Here is a 19989-nt window from a genome sequence, read left to right on the forward strand (position 1 = left end):
ACTTGAACTGACCCAACTTTATAGATAAAATACTGCAGGGGATTTGATGTTGCCTGGATGGCTGATGAGTAGACTCTCCTGCTCTGACTGCCAGGAGGGATGGCACGGTGGCTCAGTGGTGAGAATTGCTGCCACACAGCGCCAGGGACCCGGGTTTGATTCCACCCTTGGGTGACTGACTGGGTGGAGTTTGCACACATTCTCCTTGTGTCTGCATGGATTTCCTCCCACAGTCCAAAGATGCAGAGGTTAGCTGGATTGGTCATGCTAAATTGCCCATCGTGTCCATGGATATGTGGTTTAGGTGGATTAGCCATAGGAAATACAGGGTTAGATTGGAGGGTGGGGGGTGGTCTGGGTGGGATGCCCTTTGGAGGCTTGGTCTGGACTCGATGGGCTGAATGGCCTGCTCCCACACTGTAGCAATGCTGTCTATGATTGATCAACAACTTGGTTGGCCACTTATGAATGTACTTTCTATGGCCTGACAAACCCTGGTGTGGCAATTGAACCAGACGCTTCTTCTCCAGGGGTAACTACCTATCCCTTGCACCAGACTACCTCTAGAAAATTACCCTGACCCACTGGTTATGTCCTTTCATTAAACATGGAGTGGTGGGGCAGGATTACAAGCTCCTGTCAATGACATTCTCAGAATATTGACTGCACTTGACAAATCACCGTCTGCATAAATATCAACTAGCTAACAAACACAGAGATTTTTCAAACAAACTGCATGAGAAACAGAACCTACTACTCCCTGTCTGGTAATTCTGACTGTGCCTCCGCCCGAGGGAAAAACACTGTCAATCTAGAAAAAACAACATGCATTTTTAAGACGCATTTAACACCCGAAGGTATCCCAAAGCACTTCATGTCAACATAATCAAATCCCCAATTTCAAACTAGATCCAAACAATACACTGTCTCTGACCCACTCCCATTGCTCCTGATGGAGGGCGGCTCAGTGATGGAGTCAGGCAGGACAGAGTGACCAAGACAAATTTCACAGGAAATGGACTGAATGCTCAAAAAGCACACTAAATAAAGAGACTCAGGCTTCAACAACTGAAAACAAATGGATGAGTGAGATTAAAATAAATTCAGAGCCAAGCCAATTCAGCAGCTTGGACACTGGATATTAAAGTCAAAAGTACAGCAGGTCAGGCAGCATCCAAGGAGCAGGAAATTCAATGTTTCAAGCATACGCCCTTCATCAAGAATGTGTTGATTTTCCTGCTCCTCGGATGCTGCCTGACCTGCCGTGCTTTTCCAGCACTCTCAACTCTAATCTCCAGCATCTGCAGGCCTCACTTTCTCCCACTGGATATTAAACATCGTTAGATACATCAATCAGACTGGGGTCACATCGGGATCAGACCCAGAGACTGGGATCAGACCCAGGGACCAGGATCAGACCCAGGGACTGGGATCAGACCCAGGGAACAGGATCAGACCGGGATCAGACTCAGGGACCGGGATCAGACAGGGATCAGACCCAGGGACCGGGATCAGACCGGGATCAGACCCAGGGACCGGGATCAGACCCAGGGACCGGGAACAGACCCAGGGACCAGGATCAGACCCAGGGACCGGGATCAGACCCAGGGACCGGGATCAGACCCAGGGACCGGGATCAGACCCAGGGACCGGGATCAGACTCAGGGACTGGGATCAGACCCAGGGACCGGGAACAGACCCAGGGACCGGGATCAGACCCAGGGACCGGGATCAGACCCAGGGACCGGGATCAGACCCAGGGACCGGGAACAGACCCAGGGACCGGGATCAGACCCAGGGGCCGGGATCAGACCCAGGGACCAGGATCAGACCCAGGGACCGGGATCAGACCCAGGGACCGGGATAGACTCAGGGACCGGGATCGGACCCAGGGACCGGGATCGGACCCAGGGACCGGGATCGACCGGGATCAGACCCAGGGACCGGGATAGACTCAGGGACCGGGATCGGACCCAGGGACCGGGATCAGACCCAGGGACCGGGAACAGACCCAGGGACCGGGATCAGACCCAGGGTCCGGGATCAGACCCAGGGACCAGGATCAGACCCAGGGACCGGGATCAGACCCAGGGACCGGGATAGACTCAGGGACCGGGATCGGACCCAGGGACCGGGATCGGACCCAGGGACCGGGATCGACCGGGATCAGACCCAGGGACCGGGATAGACTCAGGGACCGGGATCGGACCCAGGGACCGGGATCGGACTCAGGGACCGGGATCGGACCCAGGGACCGGGATCAGACTCAGGGACCGGGATCAGACCCAGGGACCGGGATCAGACTCAGGGACCGGGATCGGACCCCGGGACCGGGATAGACTCAGGGACCGGGATCAGACACAGGGACCGGGATCAGACACAGGGACCGGGATCAGACCCCGGGACCGGGATCAGACCCAGGGACCAGGATCAGACCCAGGGACCGGGATCGACCGGGATCAGACCCAGGGACCGGGATCGGACCCAGGGACCGGGATCGGACTCAGGGACCGGGATCGGACCCAGGGACCGGGATCAGACTCAGGGACCGGGATCAGACCCAGGGACCGGGATCAGACTCAGGGACCGGGATCGGACCCAGGGACCGGGATCGGACCCCGGGACCGGGATCAGACCCAGGGACCGGGATAGACTCAGGGACCGGGAACAGACCCAGGGACCAGGATCAGACCCAGGGACCGGGATCGGACCCAGGGACCGGGATCGGACCCCGGGACCGGGATCAGACTCAGGGACCGGGATCAGACCCAGGGACCAGGAACAGACTCAGGGACCGGGATCGGACCCCGGGACCGGGATCAGACCCAGGGACCGGGAACAGACTCAGGGACCGGGATCAGACTCAGGGACCGGGATCAGACCCCGGGACCGGGATCAGACCCCGGGACCGGGATCAGACCCAGGGACCGGGATCAGACTCAGGGACCGGGATCAGACTCAGGGACCGGGGTCAGACCCAGGGACCGGGGTCAGACCCAGGGACCGGGATCAGACCCAGGGACCGGGATCAGACTCAGGGACCGGGATCGGACCCAGGGACCGGGATCGGACCCCGGGACCGGGATCGGACCCAGGGACCGGGATAGACTCAGGGACCGGGAACAGACCCAGGGACCAGGATCAGACCCAGGGACCAGGATCAGACCCAGGGACCGGGATCGGACCCAGGGACCGGGATCGGACCCCGGGACCGGGATCAGACTCAGGGACCGGGATCAGACCCAGGGACCGGGAACAGACTCAGGGACCGGGATCGGACCCCGGGACCGGGATCGGACCCAGGGACCGGGAACAGACTCAGGGACCGGGATCAGACTCAGGGACCGGGATCAGACTCAGGGACCGGGATCAGACCCCGGGACCGGGATCAGACCCCGGGACCGGGATCAGACCCCGGGACCGGGATCAGACCCAGGGACCGGGATCAGACCCAGGGACCGGGGTCAGACCCAGGGACCGGGATCAGACCCCGGGACCGGGATCAGACTCAGGGACTGGGATCAGACCCAGGGACCAGGAACAGACCGGGATCAGACCCAGGGACCGGGATCAGACTCAGGGACCGGGATCAGACTCAGGGACCGGGATCAGACCCAGGGACCGGGATCAGACTCAGGGACCGGGATCAGACCCAGGGACCGGGATCAGACTCAGGGACCGGGATAGACTCAGGGACCGGGATCAGACTCAGGGACCGGGATCAGACTCAGGGACCGGGATCAGACCCAGGGACCGGGATCAGACCCAGGGACCGGGATCGGACCCAGGGACCGGGAACAGACTCAGGGACCGGGATCAGACTCAGGGACCGGGATCAGACTCAGGGACCGGGATCAGACCCCGGGACCGGGATCAGACCCCGGGACCGGGATCAGACCCAGTGACCGGGATCAGACCCAGGGACCGGGGTCAGACCCAGGGACCGGGATCAGACCCCGGGACCGGGATCAGACTCAGGGACCGGGATCAGACCCAGGGACCAGGAACAGACCGGGATCAGACCCAGGGACCGGGATCAGACTCAGGGACCGGGATCAGACTCAGGGACCGGGATCAGACCGGGATCAGACCCAGGGACCGGGATCAGACTCAGGGACCGGGATCAGACTCAGGGACCGGGATCAGACCCAGGGACCGGGATCAGACTCAGGGACCGGGATCAGACCCAGGGACCGGGATCAGACTCAGGGACCGGGATAGACTCAGGGACCGGGATCAGACTCAGGGACCGGGATCAGACTCAGGGACCGGGATCAGACTCAGGGACCGGGATCGGACTCAGGGACCGGGATCGGACCCAGGGACCGGGATCGGACCCAGGGACCGGGATCGGACTCAGGGACCGGGATCAGACCCAGGGACCAGGAACAGACCGGGATCAGACCCAGGGACCGGGATCAGACTCAGGGACCGGGATCAGACCCAGGGACCGGGATCAGACCCAGGGACCGGGATCAGACCCAGGGACCGGGATAGACTCAGGGACCGGGATAGACTCAGGGACCGGGATCGGACCCAGGGACCGGGATCGGACCCAGGGACCGGGATCGGACTCAGGGACCGGGATCGGACCCAGGGACCGGGATCGGACTCAGGGACCGGGATCGGACCCAGGGACCGGGATCGGACCCAGGGACCGGGATCGGACCCAGGGACCGGGATCGGACCCAGGGACCGGGATCGGACCCAGGGACCGGGATCAGACCCAGGGACCGGGATCAGACCCAGGGACCGGGATCAGACCCAGGGACCGGGATCGGACTCAGGGACCGGGATCGGACCCAGGGACCGGGATCAGACCCAGGGACCGGGATCAGACTCAGGGACCGGGATCAGACTCAGGGACCGGGATCAGACCCAGGGACCGGGATCAGACCCAGGGACCGGGATCAGACCGGGATCAGACTCAGGGACCGGGATCAGACTCAGGGACCGGGATCAGACCCAGGGACCGGGATCAGACTCAGGGACCGGGATCAGACTCAGGGACCGGGATCAGACTCAGGGACCGGGATCGGACCCAGGGACCGGGATGACTCCCCCCCCCCAGCCCCGCTCTGACCTGCTCGGTTGCCCGGGGGCAGTAGGAGATCAGCAGGAGGCAGCTCAGGATGTTACAGGCGAGCCCGAGGAGGGTGATGCTGTTCGGGGCCACCCAGGGCGGGACTCTGTCCAGGAGCCAGGCCCAGTACCGCTGCAGGGGCGGCTCGAGCAGGGAGCGGCCCGCCGCCCGGTACCGGTGATCCGACAACCGCTTCAACTGCGCCTCGCTCAGCGGCTGCAGCAGCCGCGCCATCGCCCAGGCCCGGCTCCCGGTCCCCGGCCCCACCGCCCGCCAATCCCGGCTCCGACACGCACGGCCCAGGCGAGCGGTTAGGCCCGGGCTGTGGCGGGGGGGCGGGACCAGGGTGGAGGGCGCGGGGCCTGAGTGGGCGGAGCCTGGTGAGTGGGCGGGACCAGGATGGAGGGCGGGGCCTGAGTGGGCGGGACCAGGATGGAGGGGCGGGGCCTGAGTGGGCGGAGAGTCTGCGGAAGGTGGGCGCCAGGACGGCGGGGTGGAGCCTGAGGGGGCGTTGGCCATGGGCGGGGCCTGGGGAATGGGAGAGGGCGGGGCTAAGTGGGTGGGGTGGGACTTGAATGGGCGGAGACCGGAGGCGGGGCCTGGGGCGGGGTTACGGGAAGGGGCGGTACCTGGGGGGCGGGGCAATGGGTAGGTGGTGGGTGTGAAGGCAGCATCCCAGGGGCGGGGCAAAAGCCCTTCATCAGGAATGAAGGCAGGGAGCCTGAAGGATGGTGTCTGCCTGCACTCCTGGTGAAGGGCTTTTCCTGCTCCTCGGACACTGCCTGACCTGCTGTCCTCTTCCAGCACCACTCTAATCCAGAATCTGGTTTCCAGCATCTGCAGTCAATGTTTGTACCTGGCTGATTTTAACCCTACTGCCAATCCTCTTGCAAGGATGCCTGCCTTGAAGAACACCAGGTTATAGTCCAACAGGTTTAATTGGAAGCACACTAGCTTTCAGAGTGACGCTATCACCTGATGATGGAGCGTCGCTCCGAAAGCTAGTGCTTCCAATTAAACCTGTTGGACTATAACCTGGTGTTGTGTGATTTTTAACTTTGTACACCCCAGTCCAACACCGGCATCTCCAAATCATGCCTTGAAGAAGTTTTCCTTCTCTCTCTACCAGAATCTCGGAGTCCCTCTCCCACTGCAACTCCCAGGTCATTTGCTCTACCCTGAAGCTCTTCAACCATGTCGTGAAACTATCTCGCTACCACAGCCACATTTGCTTCCTCAGTGCCTCCGTAACCAACTCATCCCACACGGACTCCGGGCCACCTTTAAACCAGCAGAATTCGAACAGTACAAACAGTACAGACTACAGATTCAAAAATACCAGCAACAGTTCTCCTTCAAGATCCTCCACTCCACGCTCGCAGCAATGCTCCAGCACCTAACCTCTCTACAGTCATCCCTGCCTCAGCTGAGGGCCACACTCTCTCAGAATTGCAAAGGACCCACTCTGTACTACATCCTCAGGAGAATTCATACTCTCAACAAACAGTATTTCAACTTCATCTCAAACACCAAAAACTGTAAGTACAACAACAAATTTTTATCTACCCACCTCCATAACCAGCGCTCCTCAGACATTCCCGTAGATTCCCTTGGCCTCTGGAACTGCTTGGCCATCCAAGGCCTCAAAGGAGCCTTCCACATCCATCAAAGTTTTACCCGCACATCCACCAATATCATTTATTGTATCCGTTGCTCCTGATGCAGTCTCCTCTGCATTGGGGAGACTGGATGCCTCCTAGCAGAGCGCTTTAGGGAACATCTCCAGGACTCCCGCACCAATCAACCACATCGCCCTGTAGGCCAACATTTCAACTCCCCCTCCCACTCTCCCGAGGACATGGAGGTTCTGGGTCTCCTTCACCGTCGCTCCCTCACCACCAGGCGCCTGGAGGAAGAACACTTCATCTTCCGCCTTGGAACACTTCAACCCCAGGGCATCAATGTGGACTTCAACAGTTTCCTCATTTCCCCTTCCCCCACCTCACCCTAGTTCCAAACGTACAGCTCAGCACTGTCCCCATGGTTTGTCCGGACTTGTCCTACCTGCCTAGCTCCTTTTCCACCTATCCACTCCACCTTCTCCTCCTTGACCTATCACCTTCATCCCCTCCCCCACTCACCCATTGTATTCTGTGCTACTTTCTCCCCACCCCCACCCTCCTCTAGCTTATCTCTCCACACTTCCGGCTCACTGCCTTTATTCCTGATGAAGGGCTTTTGCCCGAAATGTCGATTTTGCTGCTCCTTGGATACTGCCTGAACTGCTGTGCTCTTCCAGAATCTGATTTCCAGCATCTGCAGTCATTGTTTTTACCCGATAGGTGTAATGGGCATGTCCTGGGAATGAGTGGGGGGCCTGGTGTGAGGGGCGTGCTGTGGGAGAGGGCGGGACCTGGTGTGATGGGGCGTGCTGTGGGAGAGGGCGGGACCTGGTGTGATGGGGCGTGGCCCAGAAGGAGTGGGCGGGACCAAGTGTCATGTGGCAGGGCTCTGAGGTGGAGAGGACAGGACCAGGTGTGATGGGTGGGTCACAGAGTCATACAGCAGGGAAACAGGCCAGGTCCAAATCAGTCCATGCTGACCATGTTCCCGAACTAAACTAGTTCCACCTCCTGCTCCTGGCCCATATTCCTCCAAACATTTCCTTTTTATGGATTACTCCAAATGTTTTTTAAATATTGTAACTGTACCTGCATCCACCACTTCCTCAGGAAGTTCATTCCAAATGCGAACCATCTCTGTGTAATAAAATTGCCCCCAATGTCTTGTTTAAATCTCTCTCCTCTCGCAAACGATACAGCGCAGAACAGGTTCTTCAACACTCGATGTTGTGCAGACCTGTGAACTAACCTAAGCCCATCACCCTACACTATCCCATCATCATCCATGTGCTTATCCAAGGACGGTTTAAATGCCCCGAATGTGGCTGAGTTAACTACATTGGCAGGTAGGGCATTCCACTCCCTTACCACTCTCTGACTAAAGAATCTGCCTCTGACACCTGTCTTAAATCTATCGCCCGTCACTTTGCAGCAATGCCCCTCGTGCAAGCCAATGTCATCATCCTGGGAAAAAGACTCTCACTGTCCACCCTATCTAATCCCTCTGATCATCTTGTGTGTCCCTATCAAATCCCCTCTTAGCCTTCTTCTCTCCAACGAGAACAGACTGAAGTCCCTCAACCTTTCCTCATAAGACCTTCCCTTCAGACCAGACAACATTCCTGGTAAATCTCCTCTAAACCTTTTCTAATACTTCCACATCCTTCCTGTAATGGGATGACCAGAACTGTACACAATATTCCAAGTGTGGCCGCACTTTATATAGTTTTATATAGTTGCAGCATGACATCAATGGCTCTGGAACCAATCTCTCTACCAATAAAACCTAACACACCATATGCCTTCTTAATAGCACTATGAAACTGGTGGCAACTTTCAGGGATCTATGTACATGGACTACAAGATCCCTCTACACATCCACACTACCAAGAATCTTTCCATTGACCCAGTATTCTGCCTTTCTGTTATTCTTCCCTAAGTGAATCACCTCACATTTATCTGCATTGAACTCCATTTGCCACCTCTCAGCCCAATTCTGCAGTTTATCCAAGTCCCCCTGCAACCTGCAACATTCTTCCACACTGTGCATCATACCACCGACTTTAGTGTCATCTGCAAACTTACCAACCCATCCACTTATGCCTGTGTCCAAGTCACTTATAAAAATGACAAACAGCAGTGGTCCCAAAACAGTACCTTGTGGCACACCACTAGTAACCGGACTCCAGGCTGAATATTTTCCATCAACCACCACTCGCTGCCTTCTTACAGAAAGCCAGTTTCTAATTCAAACTGCTAAATCACCCTCTATCCCATGCCTCTGCATTTTCTCCAAAAGCCTACCATGTGGAACCTTATCAAGGGCTTTACTGAAGTCCATGTACACCACATCAACTGCCCTACCTTCATCCACATGCTTAGTCACCTTCTCAAAAAACTCAGTGAGCTTTGTGAGACATGACCTGCCCTTGATGAAACCATGTTGACTATCTCCAATCAAATTGTTGCTTGCTAGATGATTATAAATCCTATCTCTTACAATGCTTTCCAAAATCTTTCCTACAACAGACGCAAGGCTAACTGGTCTATAATTACCCTGGGTCATCTCTACTGCCTTCTTGAATAAGGGCACAACATTTACAATCCTCCAGTCCTCCTGTATGAAACTTGTACACAATGGTGACTCAAATATCAAAGCCAAAGGCTCAGCATCTCCTCCCTAGCTTCCCAGAGAATCCTCAGATAAATCCCATTCAGCCCAGGGGACCTATCTACTTTCACACCTTTGAGAATTGATGACACTTCCTCCTTACTAACCTCAATCCTTTCTAGTCTAATAGCCTGTATCTCAGTCTTCTCCTCTACAATACTCTCCTTTTCCTGAGTGAAAACAGATGAGAAGTATTCATTTAGCAATCTCCACAGGGTCCATACACAACTTCCCACTTCTGTCTTTGACTGGCCCTATTCCTACCCTAGTCATCCTTTTATTCCTCACATACCTATACAAAGCTTAAGGTTTCTCCTTTATTGTACCTGCTTAAGACTGCTCATGTCCTCTCCTTGCTCATCTTAACTCTCTTTAAATCACCTTAAAAATGTGCCCCCTGTCTTGAAATCCCCATCCTAGGGAAAAGACAACTACCATTAACTCTATCGATTTTTAAAATTATTTTATAAACCTTCATTATTTTATAAACCTCTATCAGCTCACCCCTCAACCTCCTACACTCCAGTCCAGCCTTTCTTTATAACTCAAACCTTCCATACCCAGCAACAGCCTGGTAAATCTTTTCTGAACCCTCTTTGATAACATCCTTTCTGTAACTGCGTGACCAGACCCAGACACAGTATTCCAGAACACCATTGTCCTGTACAACTGCTATACTCAAAGCACTGAGCAATGAAGGCAAATATGCCAACTGCCTTTTTAACCACCATGTCTTTATGTGAAACAAACTTCAAAGAATTATGCACCTGCACCCATAGGTCTCTCTGTTCTGATACACTACCCAAGGCTCTACGATTACTTGTATAAACCCTCCCCTTGCTGTTGTACCAAAATGCACATTTATCCAGATTGAACTCCATCTGTGATGATTATGAATGTCCTATCTCCCCGCTGCAGAAAGGGGAATGGTTTGACTTTCCCTGATTATGCTGCAATATCGGAGGATTTGTTTCGATTTCACGTATGTTCCACATTTTTGAATGAACTGGAATCGGAATTCCTGGCTAGCAATACAGAGCTCAGTTCTAATGGGAAAAAAAACCCATAGGAATGGAGAAACAGCATGACTGTGATTATCTGACTGTGTCTTGTGAACAAAGGCAAGGTTTCAAAGCTCACCACAGGAACAGGTGGGAGGTTGGGGAGGGAGGGAGGGAGGGAGGGGATGTGTTGGCGGAGTGTTGTGAGGGAACTTTGTGCATTTCTCCGAATGCATTATCTCCCCCATTGCACACCCACCACCTCCAGTAGTTCAGATCGGAAATAGGCCTACTTAATGTCAGTGATGCAGAGATATGTTAATTTCTGGATTCGGGAATGCTGAAGAAGAATCATCGGGATACCTTACGGAATCGTCAGAGGCTGTAAATTTAATCTGGGACTCCATGTGTGTGAGCGAGTTACTAGTGCTTCCCTTGGAGTACTGCAAGGACTCCAGGTTCCTCTGCACCCCCATCTCCATCTACCGTTGCATACCAGGACGTGACCTGCCCCTTCCCTACCCACTGGTTCTGACATCAAACCCCATTAGTTTCAGATGGGAGAGATGGCCTGGATTGGTTAATTTGCAGTTTAACTAATACAGACCTCACACTGAAGTCCCATGAAGGGGTTCCTCGTCCTCTTGTATGTGAGCATGCTCCTAGCATGTTGCTTACTTCAAACCAACTCTTTAGTTACAGGACCCAATCAAACAGACTACTATATTTTGCCTCAAGAAACAAATTTTCGACAAGATCAAGGTGTAATTCCTCATTTTAATCACTCCACCATTTGTCGCTGGCTGCACTGGAAGTTCTGAAATACCCTGTGTTATGGACTAGGCCAGACCACTCAAAATATTCTTAAGCAAGCAGCCCGAGATCATAACTTTGCAAATTGTTTTGGTAAGTATACAGTGAAAATTACCTGGAGTAAGTTAGCTAGTTTGACTACTAGATTTTAAAATAAACACAACTTTATTCACAAAATTACACAATGAAACACAAAGAACAGAATGAAGAATCTCTACAGAACTCAGTCTGTCCAAACTAGACTTAATTATGTTGTTCTGAATAAACACAACCATCCCAATACGCAAACCTGCTTAAAAACAGTAAAAATGGAACAAATGTTTACAGATTCAGGTTAGGGCAGAAGGAGAGAGAGTTTTGCAGCCTGTTTCCACACAGCTTAACTCCTAACTAGTTCTTGACTGAACTGCTCAGCTAGAGAGCTGATCACTCCCCTTTCATTATACAGGTCACTTCTAAATCATGACCACTTTGACCTGCAGTCTCATCTGTTTACATATAAACAAAAAGCCTCTCAACATCCTTTTTCATCTCTGTACCAAACTCAGAGCCAGGAGCTGTTTATGGCCCCTCTGAAAAAAAATCAAGGACACAGTGACCTTGACAAAAGCTACAGCTTTTAGAAACAGAGAGACCAGATTTGTGACACCTGCCCCACATTCTCTCAACCCCATCTCCTTCGTCACACTATTCTTTAACATCGAGGTATTTCCGATGTTGTCATGCACTTCAAGGGAAGGTAAAGCTTGAACCTGCGTGTCCTGGCTCAGAGGTAGGGACATTTCCAGTATACTGCCAGCGTCCATTCTTTAACAACCACACGTTTGAACAAGATTTGGTTACTTGTCCTAACATCTCATTATTTGGTTCGATGTCTAATTTTGTGAAGTGTCTTGCTGCGTTAAGGAGGCTATGTAAATGCAAATTATTGTTGTGCAGAGTTTCATTCAATTTCTGCATAAATGCTGCACCTCCAGACAATTAGATTGTAAATCACCTTGAGTGAGTTGACTTGGCTCTAAACATTGGGACTGGTGATAATATTACTTCCAGTTTACAAAGTTTCTGGTTGAAAGTATCAATCCAGAGATTTGAACACAATGTGTTATCTGAAACCTCAGTTTTGATTTTTTATTGTCGCTCTCCTTTCAATAAACCCCCTGACCCGAGTACCGATGGATATTGAAAATCTTATTTGAAGGAGAGCAGAGGGTTTGCTTGAACTGCATTCAACCCTCAACTCTCAACCCATAGCTGCTCACTGGCATCAGGCCATCTAGCCAATTATGGGATCTTGCTTTATTGCAAGAGGCAGCTGTGTTTGCCTACATCATCATAGTAATCGGGCTTTGCCAGTGATGTTCACACTCAGCTAGTTGTTTCATTGAGACTTAATCAGGCCAACTAGCCAATTATATAAAATATGGCATAAGATTGGCACTGGGTAATCAAATTGGTGTGGGCACGATGGATTGAATGGCCTCCTACTGGGCCATAACAACAACATACTTCTGGAAAGAGTCTCCTGTTCCTGCATCTGGTCTCAGCATCTCAGTGAGAAGGTGTGTGATCAGATTCCAAGCATTGTTCACTCTTAATGGATCCCTATGGATTCTCCTCCAGGCTCTGTATCCAAAACAACCCAAGTTAAAGGATCTCCAAGATTGTTGTTCTTCGTATTCATTCAAGGATTCATTCAAAGACGTCCTTTAGGGAGGGAAAGCTGCTGTCCTTACCTTCAATGTGGCCAACTCTTAACTGCTCTCTGGGCAGTTAGGGTTGGGCAATATATAGTGGCCGGGCTGGTAGTGTCCAGCTCCCGTGAACGAACAATAACAAATTAAGGCTGGACAATAAATGCTGGCCCAGCCAGTGACATCCACATTCCATGAAGTAATGTATTCAGTATTCATTACCTGTCCCAAGCTAACCCTTGAGAAGGTGGTAATGAGGCCCCTTGTTGAACCACTGCAGTCCATGTGCTGTAGGTAGATCCATAATGGCAATAGGGAGGGAATTCCAGGATTATATCCCAATGACAGTGAAGGATATCTTTCCTAGTCAGGATGGTGAGTGATTTGGGACAGCCATGGAGGTCTTGTATATGCAACCCTTACCTTTCTAGATAGTGAGATTGGAGGATTGAGAAGGTGCTGTCAAAGAGGTTTGGTGAGTTTTATAAATAGTAATTTATAAATGGTACACACTGCTGTCGCTGTGTATTAGTGATGAACTTTTACCATTGTGTCCAACACCGAATTATATTATTTTAACTGTATTTATTATTAGAACAGAGAAAGTTAAAGGGTATCATAGAGTCATATTTAATGGAAGTGTTTAAAATTATGAAGGGTAAGTAGAAACATAGAGTTTCCAGTCATGAAGTGCATAGAGAGTGGACATTGCTAGAAGATTAAATGTAAGATATTTAGGATAGGGAACAGCAAAAATTATCTTTGTCCAATGGTTTAGAAACAGAGTAATCAGTCATTAGAGAGACCATGTCAACAGTTAAGAAACATCTGAATAAATCATTGAAGGAAAAGGGAATAAAGGGAAATGGGATCTGGGTAGGTTCATAGAATGAGGATATGGTTTGCACAAAAGATAGACAGGGTCTTTTCCTTAGAGTAATGGAGTCCAAAACCAGGGGGCTTAGGGTGGGGTGTGTATGTAATGAGCAGCCAGAGGAAGTGATGAAGGCTGTACAATTACATTTAAACAGCATCTGGATGGATATATAAATAGGAAGGGTTTAGACAGGTATGGACCAAATGCTGGCAAATGGGACTAGATTAATTTTGGATATCTGGTCAGTATAGATGAGTTGGACTGATGGGTCTGTCTCCGTGCTGACATCTCTATAACTCTATGTGAACTAGCTGTGCTGTGATTCTATGTAAAATATAAACAGAGGTAAAGTTTGTGAAAGGATCACGTTCCATCCAGTTTATCTCCTTCTGCAATGGGAATCACATCATAAATTGACAATGGGTTATTTTCTCATCACAGTAATCAATTATTCTACAAAAACATTGTTCTTTGGTCGGTTTTTCAGTTTCTGCATATTTGTATACATTTCTTGACAAAGTTTAATTTAATTATCGATCAGTTTCTGCAAAATTCTCTGATGCTTGTGCATGTGAGGAGGTGGAATGGGTGGACAGATATTTTGTCATGTTCCTCTGTACATTTTTCTCCTTCAGAAACTGGAGCGATGGTTTTCTCCAGTGGTTGGGCATTCCCACGCAGTTGCAAGCTCTTGGTTATACGAATAAGGAATTCATGAGATTCATCTTTACCCAGAGAATGGTGAGAATTCATAGCTGTCTGCTGTCTGGAATACTGTAGTTGAGGTGATGAGTATGGGTACAGTTAAGGTGAAGCTAGATCAACAAATGACTCTGACTAAGATTTCCCCCATGTAGAGATACGAGGCAGGCAAGATAAATACTAACAATGGTTTACTGTGATTTTTTTTCCCCTGAAACTGAAGCCAGAGGATTTAGCTTGATGGACAACCCTCTCCATCCAGGATAAGTGGTCTTTCCTTCCCTCACACCCTGCCATAGGCAGATCAGAAGGATTTGCAGGTTGGTACATCAGCTCCTGGAACTCGACTCGAACCCAGAGCTGCTACCTCAGAAGTGGGAATGCTATCCCCCGCTCAGTCTGACCTCCAATAAGCGCTTGAGGAAGATAGCAATAAAAGGCTGGTCTCCCACCATCAGTAAACTTAAGGCAATCAAAACTGCTGCCTGGCCAATAGCCCAGTGCTTAAAGACTTACCCTGCTGAAATTCTCTCTTTAAAGCTCTCCTCCTGTGTATCTCACTTCCCGCCTTTGAGGTGCAATGGAAAACCTATTTCTTTAATCAAACCTCTGCTTATCTCCTCCTATATTTCCTTATGGGTTCAGCATCATAGAGATGTACAGCATGGAAACAGACCCTTTGGTCCAGACCCTTGTCCATACCGATCAGATATCCTAACCTAATCTAGTTCCATTTGCCAGCATTGGCCCATATCTCTCTAAACCTGTCCTATTCAAATGCCTCTTAAATGTTGCAATTGTACCAGCCTCCACCACATCCTCTGGCAGCTCATTCCATACACGCACCACCCTCTGAGTGAAAAAGTTGCCCCTTAGGCCCCTTTTAAATCTTTCTCCTCTCACCCTAAACCCAAGCCTCTAGTTCTGGACTCCCCACCCCAGGGAAAAGACCTCGTCTATTTACCCTATCCACGCCCCTCATGATTTTATAAACCTCTATCAGCCTCCTATGCTCCAGGGAAAACAGTCCCAGCCTATTCAGCCTCTCCCTTGAACTCAAACCCTCCAACCCTGGCAACATCCTTGTAAATATTTTCTGAACCCTTCTAAGTTTCACAACAAGTTCCTTTGTGGCATCCCTGTGAAGCAATTGGAGACATTGTAGCACGATAAGGGAGCTATATAAATGCAATTTGCTATTTTGTTGCAAGATACACCAGTAACCCACACAGAGAATTTCAGCTATTTATGATATGGAGTTGTTTATTGAGCATTTTCGAAGCACCTTTTCATGCAATAACGATGCTGCTGCACTGTACAGCACTTTGTAAACTGTCTCATCATTTGCAATCTGATTCCTTTAAAGAGTTGCAATGGAACATAATAAGAACATAGTTTGTGAACGCAGATCAAACACATGACAGTGCATTTAACAGAAGCAGAACTCTCCAACGGGATCTGCACACAGCAAAACACCTTTATAACAAAGTAACAGAAATATCAAACTATGGGCCAGGATAAAAGGAGTTATTAAATATATCCTCAAACAAACACATTCATCTGTGCCAATCTTAACATGTGAATTTTAAACGCCAGCAATAATCAAGAGGTAACACAAATGCACAGCTTTTAGAATGTAACACTATAAAGTCAAGAATAACTTGTAACTTTGGGCTATTGTTGAACTGAGCAGAAGATTAATAGGCTGTAAGATGATTGCAACGATATTCCACTAGCAATCATTCAATTTTCATTACGCTGGGCATTGATGGCTAGGTTGGCATTTGTCGTTCATCCCTAATTGCCCCTTAGGAAGTCCATCACATTGCTATGAATCTAGGATCACATGTCAGCCAATCAAGGACAGGAGATTCCTCCCCTAAATGGCAATAGTGACCAAGAGTTTTGTATAGCAATTGATATTGGTTACATAGTCATCATTAGGCTGGCCTGCCTTTTTAAACTCCAGGTTTTTTAAAAATAAATTGCATTGTGACATGGTGGGATTGAGCCCATTGACCCGAACTTTGGGATTATTGTCCAGTGACATTTGCCACTGTACCACCAGGTAGCAGTCACAATGATGTTTTATATCATGTTAGTGGCTGCATTGATTTGCAATTAGAAGTTATACCCAAACTCCCCCCCCCCCCCCCCCCCCCCAAAAACAAACCATTCAGTTAGGGTTACATGTGTAGTCATTGGCATGTTAAAACTCTGCTCATTAACTTTATAGATCATTCCAAGCCCCAAAACATAGCAAATCAGGGCTGCACATTGAAAGTACTTGTCAAACTCTAAAGATAATCTATAATCACATTCTGAGCTGAGAAAAGAACAAACACAATTCACAGTGCACATTGTCATAAGCATTCTTATTTTGGGGGTAAAATATTCTTCGAGTCCCTGTATGAGTGTATGATATTCGGAGGCACTCCCTGCATCAAGAGCTCTTGAAATGGAAAGCCACCTAAATGATATGAAAGCAGGATTACTTTTTCCAAATGGACAAGACCAGATGTGACACACACTTAACTCATCGTCCGCCTTGGGACCATCCAACGACACTGAATCAATGTTGATTTCACCAGTTTCCTCATCTCCCCTCCTCCCACCTCATCCTAGATCCAACCCTCCAACTTGGCACTGCCCTCTTGAATTGTCCATCTTCCTTCCCACCTATCCCCTCCACCCTCTGCTCCAACCTGTCACCATTATCCCCCTCCTGCACCTACCTATCACATTCCCAGCTACCATTCTCCCCAGCCCCACACCCCATCCAGTTTATCTCTCAGCCCTCAAAATCATGCAGGTTTCTGATAGAGGTTTTATAAATTATTATTTCATAGGAGGCTCTTTTCCTTAATTCTTGTTGAGAAGGAGATGGTAAGCTGTCTACATTAACTGCTGCAATCCATCCAATCTGCATGCCCCCCAGAGTGAGAGAGTAAATTAGTGGGAAGGTGGGAAGGTCTGATATCCAAAAGGATCCACAATCAAGATAATTGGAAAAGATTCAGAAGGAAAAGGAGGAGTTGTTTTTATTTTAGAAGCAGAGGAGTTGTCGTGAATCTGGAACACACATCTAACAGGGCAATAGAAAGAATTTCCAAAAGGGAATTGGGTAAAACCTGCAGAGGGATTTTTATTGCTTTCTCAAAGATCACAGGACACCAGGTTATAATTCAACAAGCTTTCAGAGTCCTGCTCCTTCTTCAGGTAGTTAGTGAAAAAAGATACATTGGACACAGAATTTTTAAGTAAAAGATCAAAGGGTCATACAACTGATGCAAATGTATGACCCTTTGAATTTTTACTTATAAATTCTGTCTCCGGTGTATTCTCTCTCGCCACCTGAAGAAGGAGCGGGCCTCCAAAAGCTTGTGTTTTCAAATAAAGCTGTTGGGATATAGTAAAAAATGAGGTCTGCAGATGCTGGAGATCACAGCTGCAAATGTGTTGCTGGTCAAAGCACAGCAGGCCAGGCAGCATCTCAGGAATAGAGAATTCGACGTTTCGAGCATAAGCCCTTCACCGAAACGTCGAATTCTCTATTCCTGAGATGCTGCCTGGCCTGCTGTGCTTTGACCAGCAACACATTTGCAGCTGTTGGGATATAACCCAGTGTCGTGATTTTGCCTTTGTCCACCCAATGCAACACCGGCACCTCCACACCACGGCTTCTCAAAGAGTGATCGACTGAATGTTGTGCTCTATCAATCCAGGATTTGATACAAATCTTGACCCATCATTGTGACTTTAATGAAGAAATCTGCACCCTATCCCAAGATTTAAAATAGCATTTACACATAAGAAAAGACCATCCCAATAAATAAGCAGAACAATATTTCTTTTGCTTTCCCATCTCTTTGAACAATGAGTTTGAACAAAGTACATAAAAAATTCACCTTCTATTGAAGACAGTAAAACATCTGAAGCCAGCTCCTGCCATGTGGTTTCCATGATGTTGTATGTAAATAATTAAACTAAAAATGCTAATGATCAATATTAGTTACAATTAAATGTTAACAAGATGCTGCTGCTGATGATATTACCATGTCACCTTGCTCCATCATCAGATACCTCATTATCTGTGACAGTGAACAACTGGCCATACTCAGTCCCATCAAACAGGTTTACCAATTCTCCTCTCAAACACAGAGGTGCAGTTATCACATATATCACTGCTAAGTGCCAACTTGGGAGCAGACTGGGTTACAGGTAAGGATGTGTGTCTCCACGTGGGGCACTTGGCTGGCACACACCCAATGTGACTATTGGGGTTGTCCATTGCAGCGGGGTAAATGACACAGAGGGCAACAAACTTTAAAATTAGAGTGCCAAGTCACCATTCTGACCGTTGGCATCTTGCACAAGTCACACGTGATCTGACATTGCGGCTCATTTTTAACAATGCTGTGATTGTGAATAAGATCAACCTTGAGGTGACAGGAGTAGGCACTACCTTTATAAAATAAATATTTGACAATTTATTTTGGAATTGCCTCTTTGCAACAGCATTTGCTTGTAAGGAAATAAACTCTTAGCACCATCAGCTCAGCTTGGTTCCCAAAAGGGACTAGATCAACAGTTCTTTCAGAGAACTAGCATGGGTACGATGGGCCACATAGTCTTGTGTTGTCTTGTGTGATTCTGTGAAATAATGAAAACCAAAAAAAATGGGTAAATCCCTCTTCATAGAGCGGGTTTCTCCCTGAGTGGTCACATTGCAAAATCAAATTTCCTGTTCCAAACCTGACTGCTACCTTGGTCACAATGAAGAAGGAACACTCTTTCCAGAACTTATGCATCTTTTATATTTTGGAAATTGGAGTTGACACTGTTTGGAACAGAAAGAGGCCATTCATCCCCTTAAGTCTTTTTGAATATTCAATTCAATAATTGCTAATCAATTCCTTAACTCCATCCAACTCTACTTTTGGCTGCACATTACCAAACCAAAGCCCATATTTCAGGTTTTAATTGACAGCTCTCTGAGGAGAGAGAGCTAGAGTCCCGCAGGTGTGAGGAAATACTTCCTGTTAGCAACCCAGCTCAAATATTAAGTTCTGATCCTTTCTCCTAGACGCCAGTCCTGCACCCTCCTCATCCACCCACCAATTTCTGTCACATCATCATGAGACCGTAATTAAATCATTAGCCCATGCATCTTGTCCTTGTCATTTATCTTTAAACTCTGCTATCATTCTATCCTTCTTGTGCTGTGGGGCCCAGAGTGAAATTTGGTTTTTACTCTTTCACGGGATGTTGGCAAGTCCAACATTTGTCTGTGTGGCGTTTGTACATTCTCCCTGTGTCTGCGTGGGTTTCCTCCCACAGTCCAAAGATGTGCAGGTTAGATGAATTGGCCATGCTAAGTGCCCCATGGTGTTCAGGGATGTGTAGGATAGGTGGATTATTCAGGGGTGAATGTGGACTAGTGGGGTAGGAGAATGCATCTGGGTGGGTTACTCTTCAGAGTAACTCTATTGGCCAAATGGCCTGTTTCCACATTGTAGGGATTCT

The 19989-nt window shown here is 49.2% G+C and overlaps 2 protein-coding genes across 12 annotated transcripts in view; both read right to left on the bottom strand.

The window, feature by feature from the left end:
• The window catches only part of chpt1 (choline phosphotransferase 1), a 32817-nt gene extending 27376 nt beyond the window's left edge, over nt 1-5441 (bottom strand). For 3 of the 4 annotated variants that reach the window (XM_060839612.1, XM_060839613.1, XM_060839614.1), the window contains exon 1: nt 5084-5440. In XM_060839612.1, coding sequence (XP_060695595.1) covers nt 5084-5317 — 234 coding nt within the window. In that variant the 5' untranslated portion in view covers nt 5318-5440. Of the gene's footprint in view, nt 1-5083 lie in introns of all 4 variants that reach the window. The other variant, XM_060839611.1, reaches the window with a different exon arrangement.
• Nucleotides 5442-16610: 11169 nt separating this feature from the next.
• Nucleotides 16611-19989, bottom strand: part of mybpc1 (myosin binding protein C1) — a 154027-nt gene continuing 150648 nt past the window's right edge. For all 8 annotated transcript variants that reach the window (XM_060839610.1, XM_060839609.1, XM_060839608.1 and 5 more), the window contains one exon: nt 16611-16933. The gene's annotated coding sequence lies outside the window, so the exon portion shown is untranslated. The remainder of the gene's footprint in view (nt 16934-19989) is intronic.

Source organism: Hemiscyllium ocellatum, chromosome 19, assembly GCF_020745735.1.
Source record: "Hemiscyllium ocellatum isolate sHemOce1 chromosome 19, sHemOce1.pat.X.cur, whole genome shotgun sequence".
Taxonomy (NCBI): Eukaryota; Metazoa; Chordata; class Chondrichthyes; order Orectolobiformes; family Hemiscylliidae; genus Hemiscyllium; species Hemiscyllium ocellatum.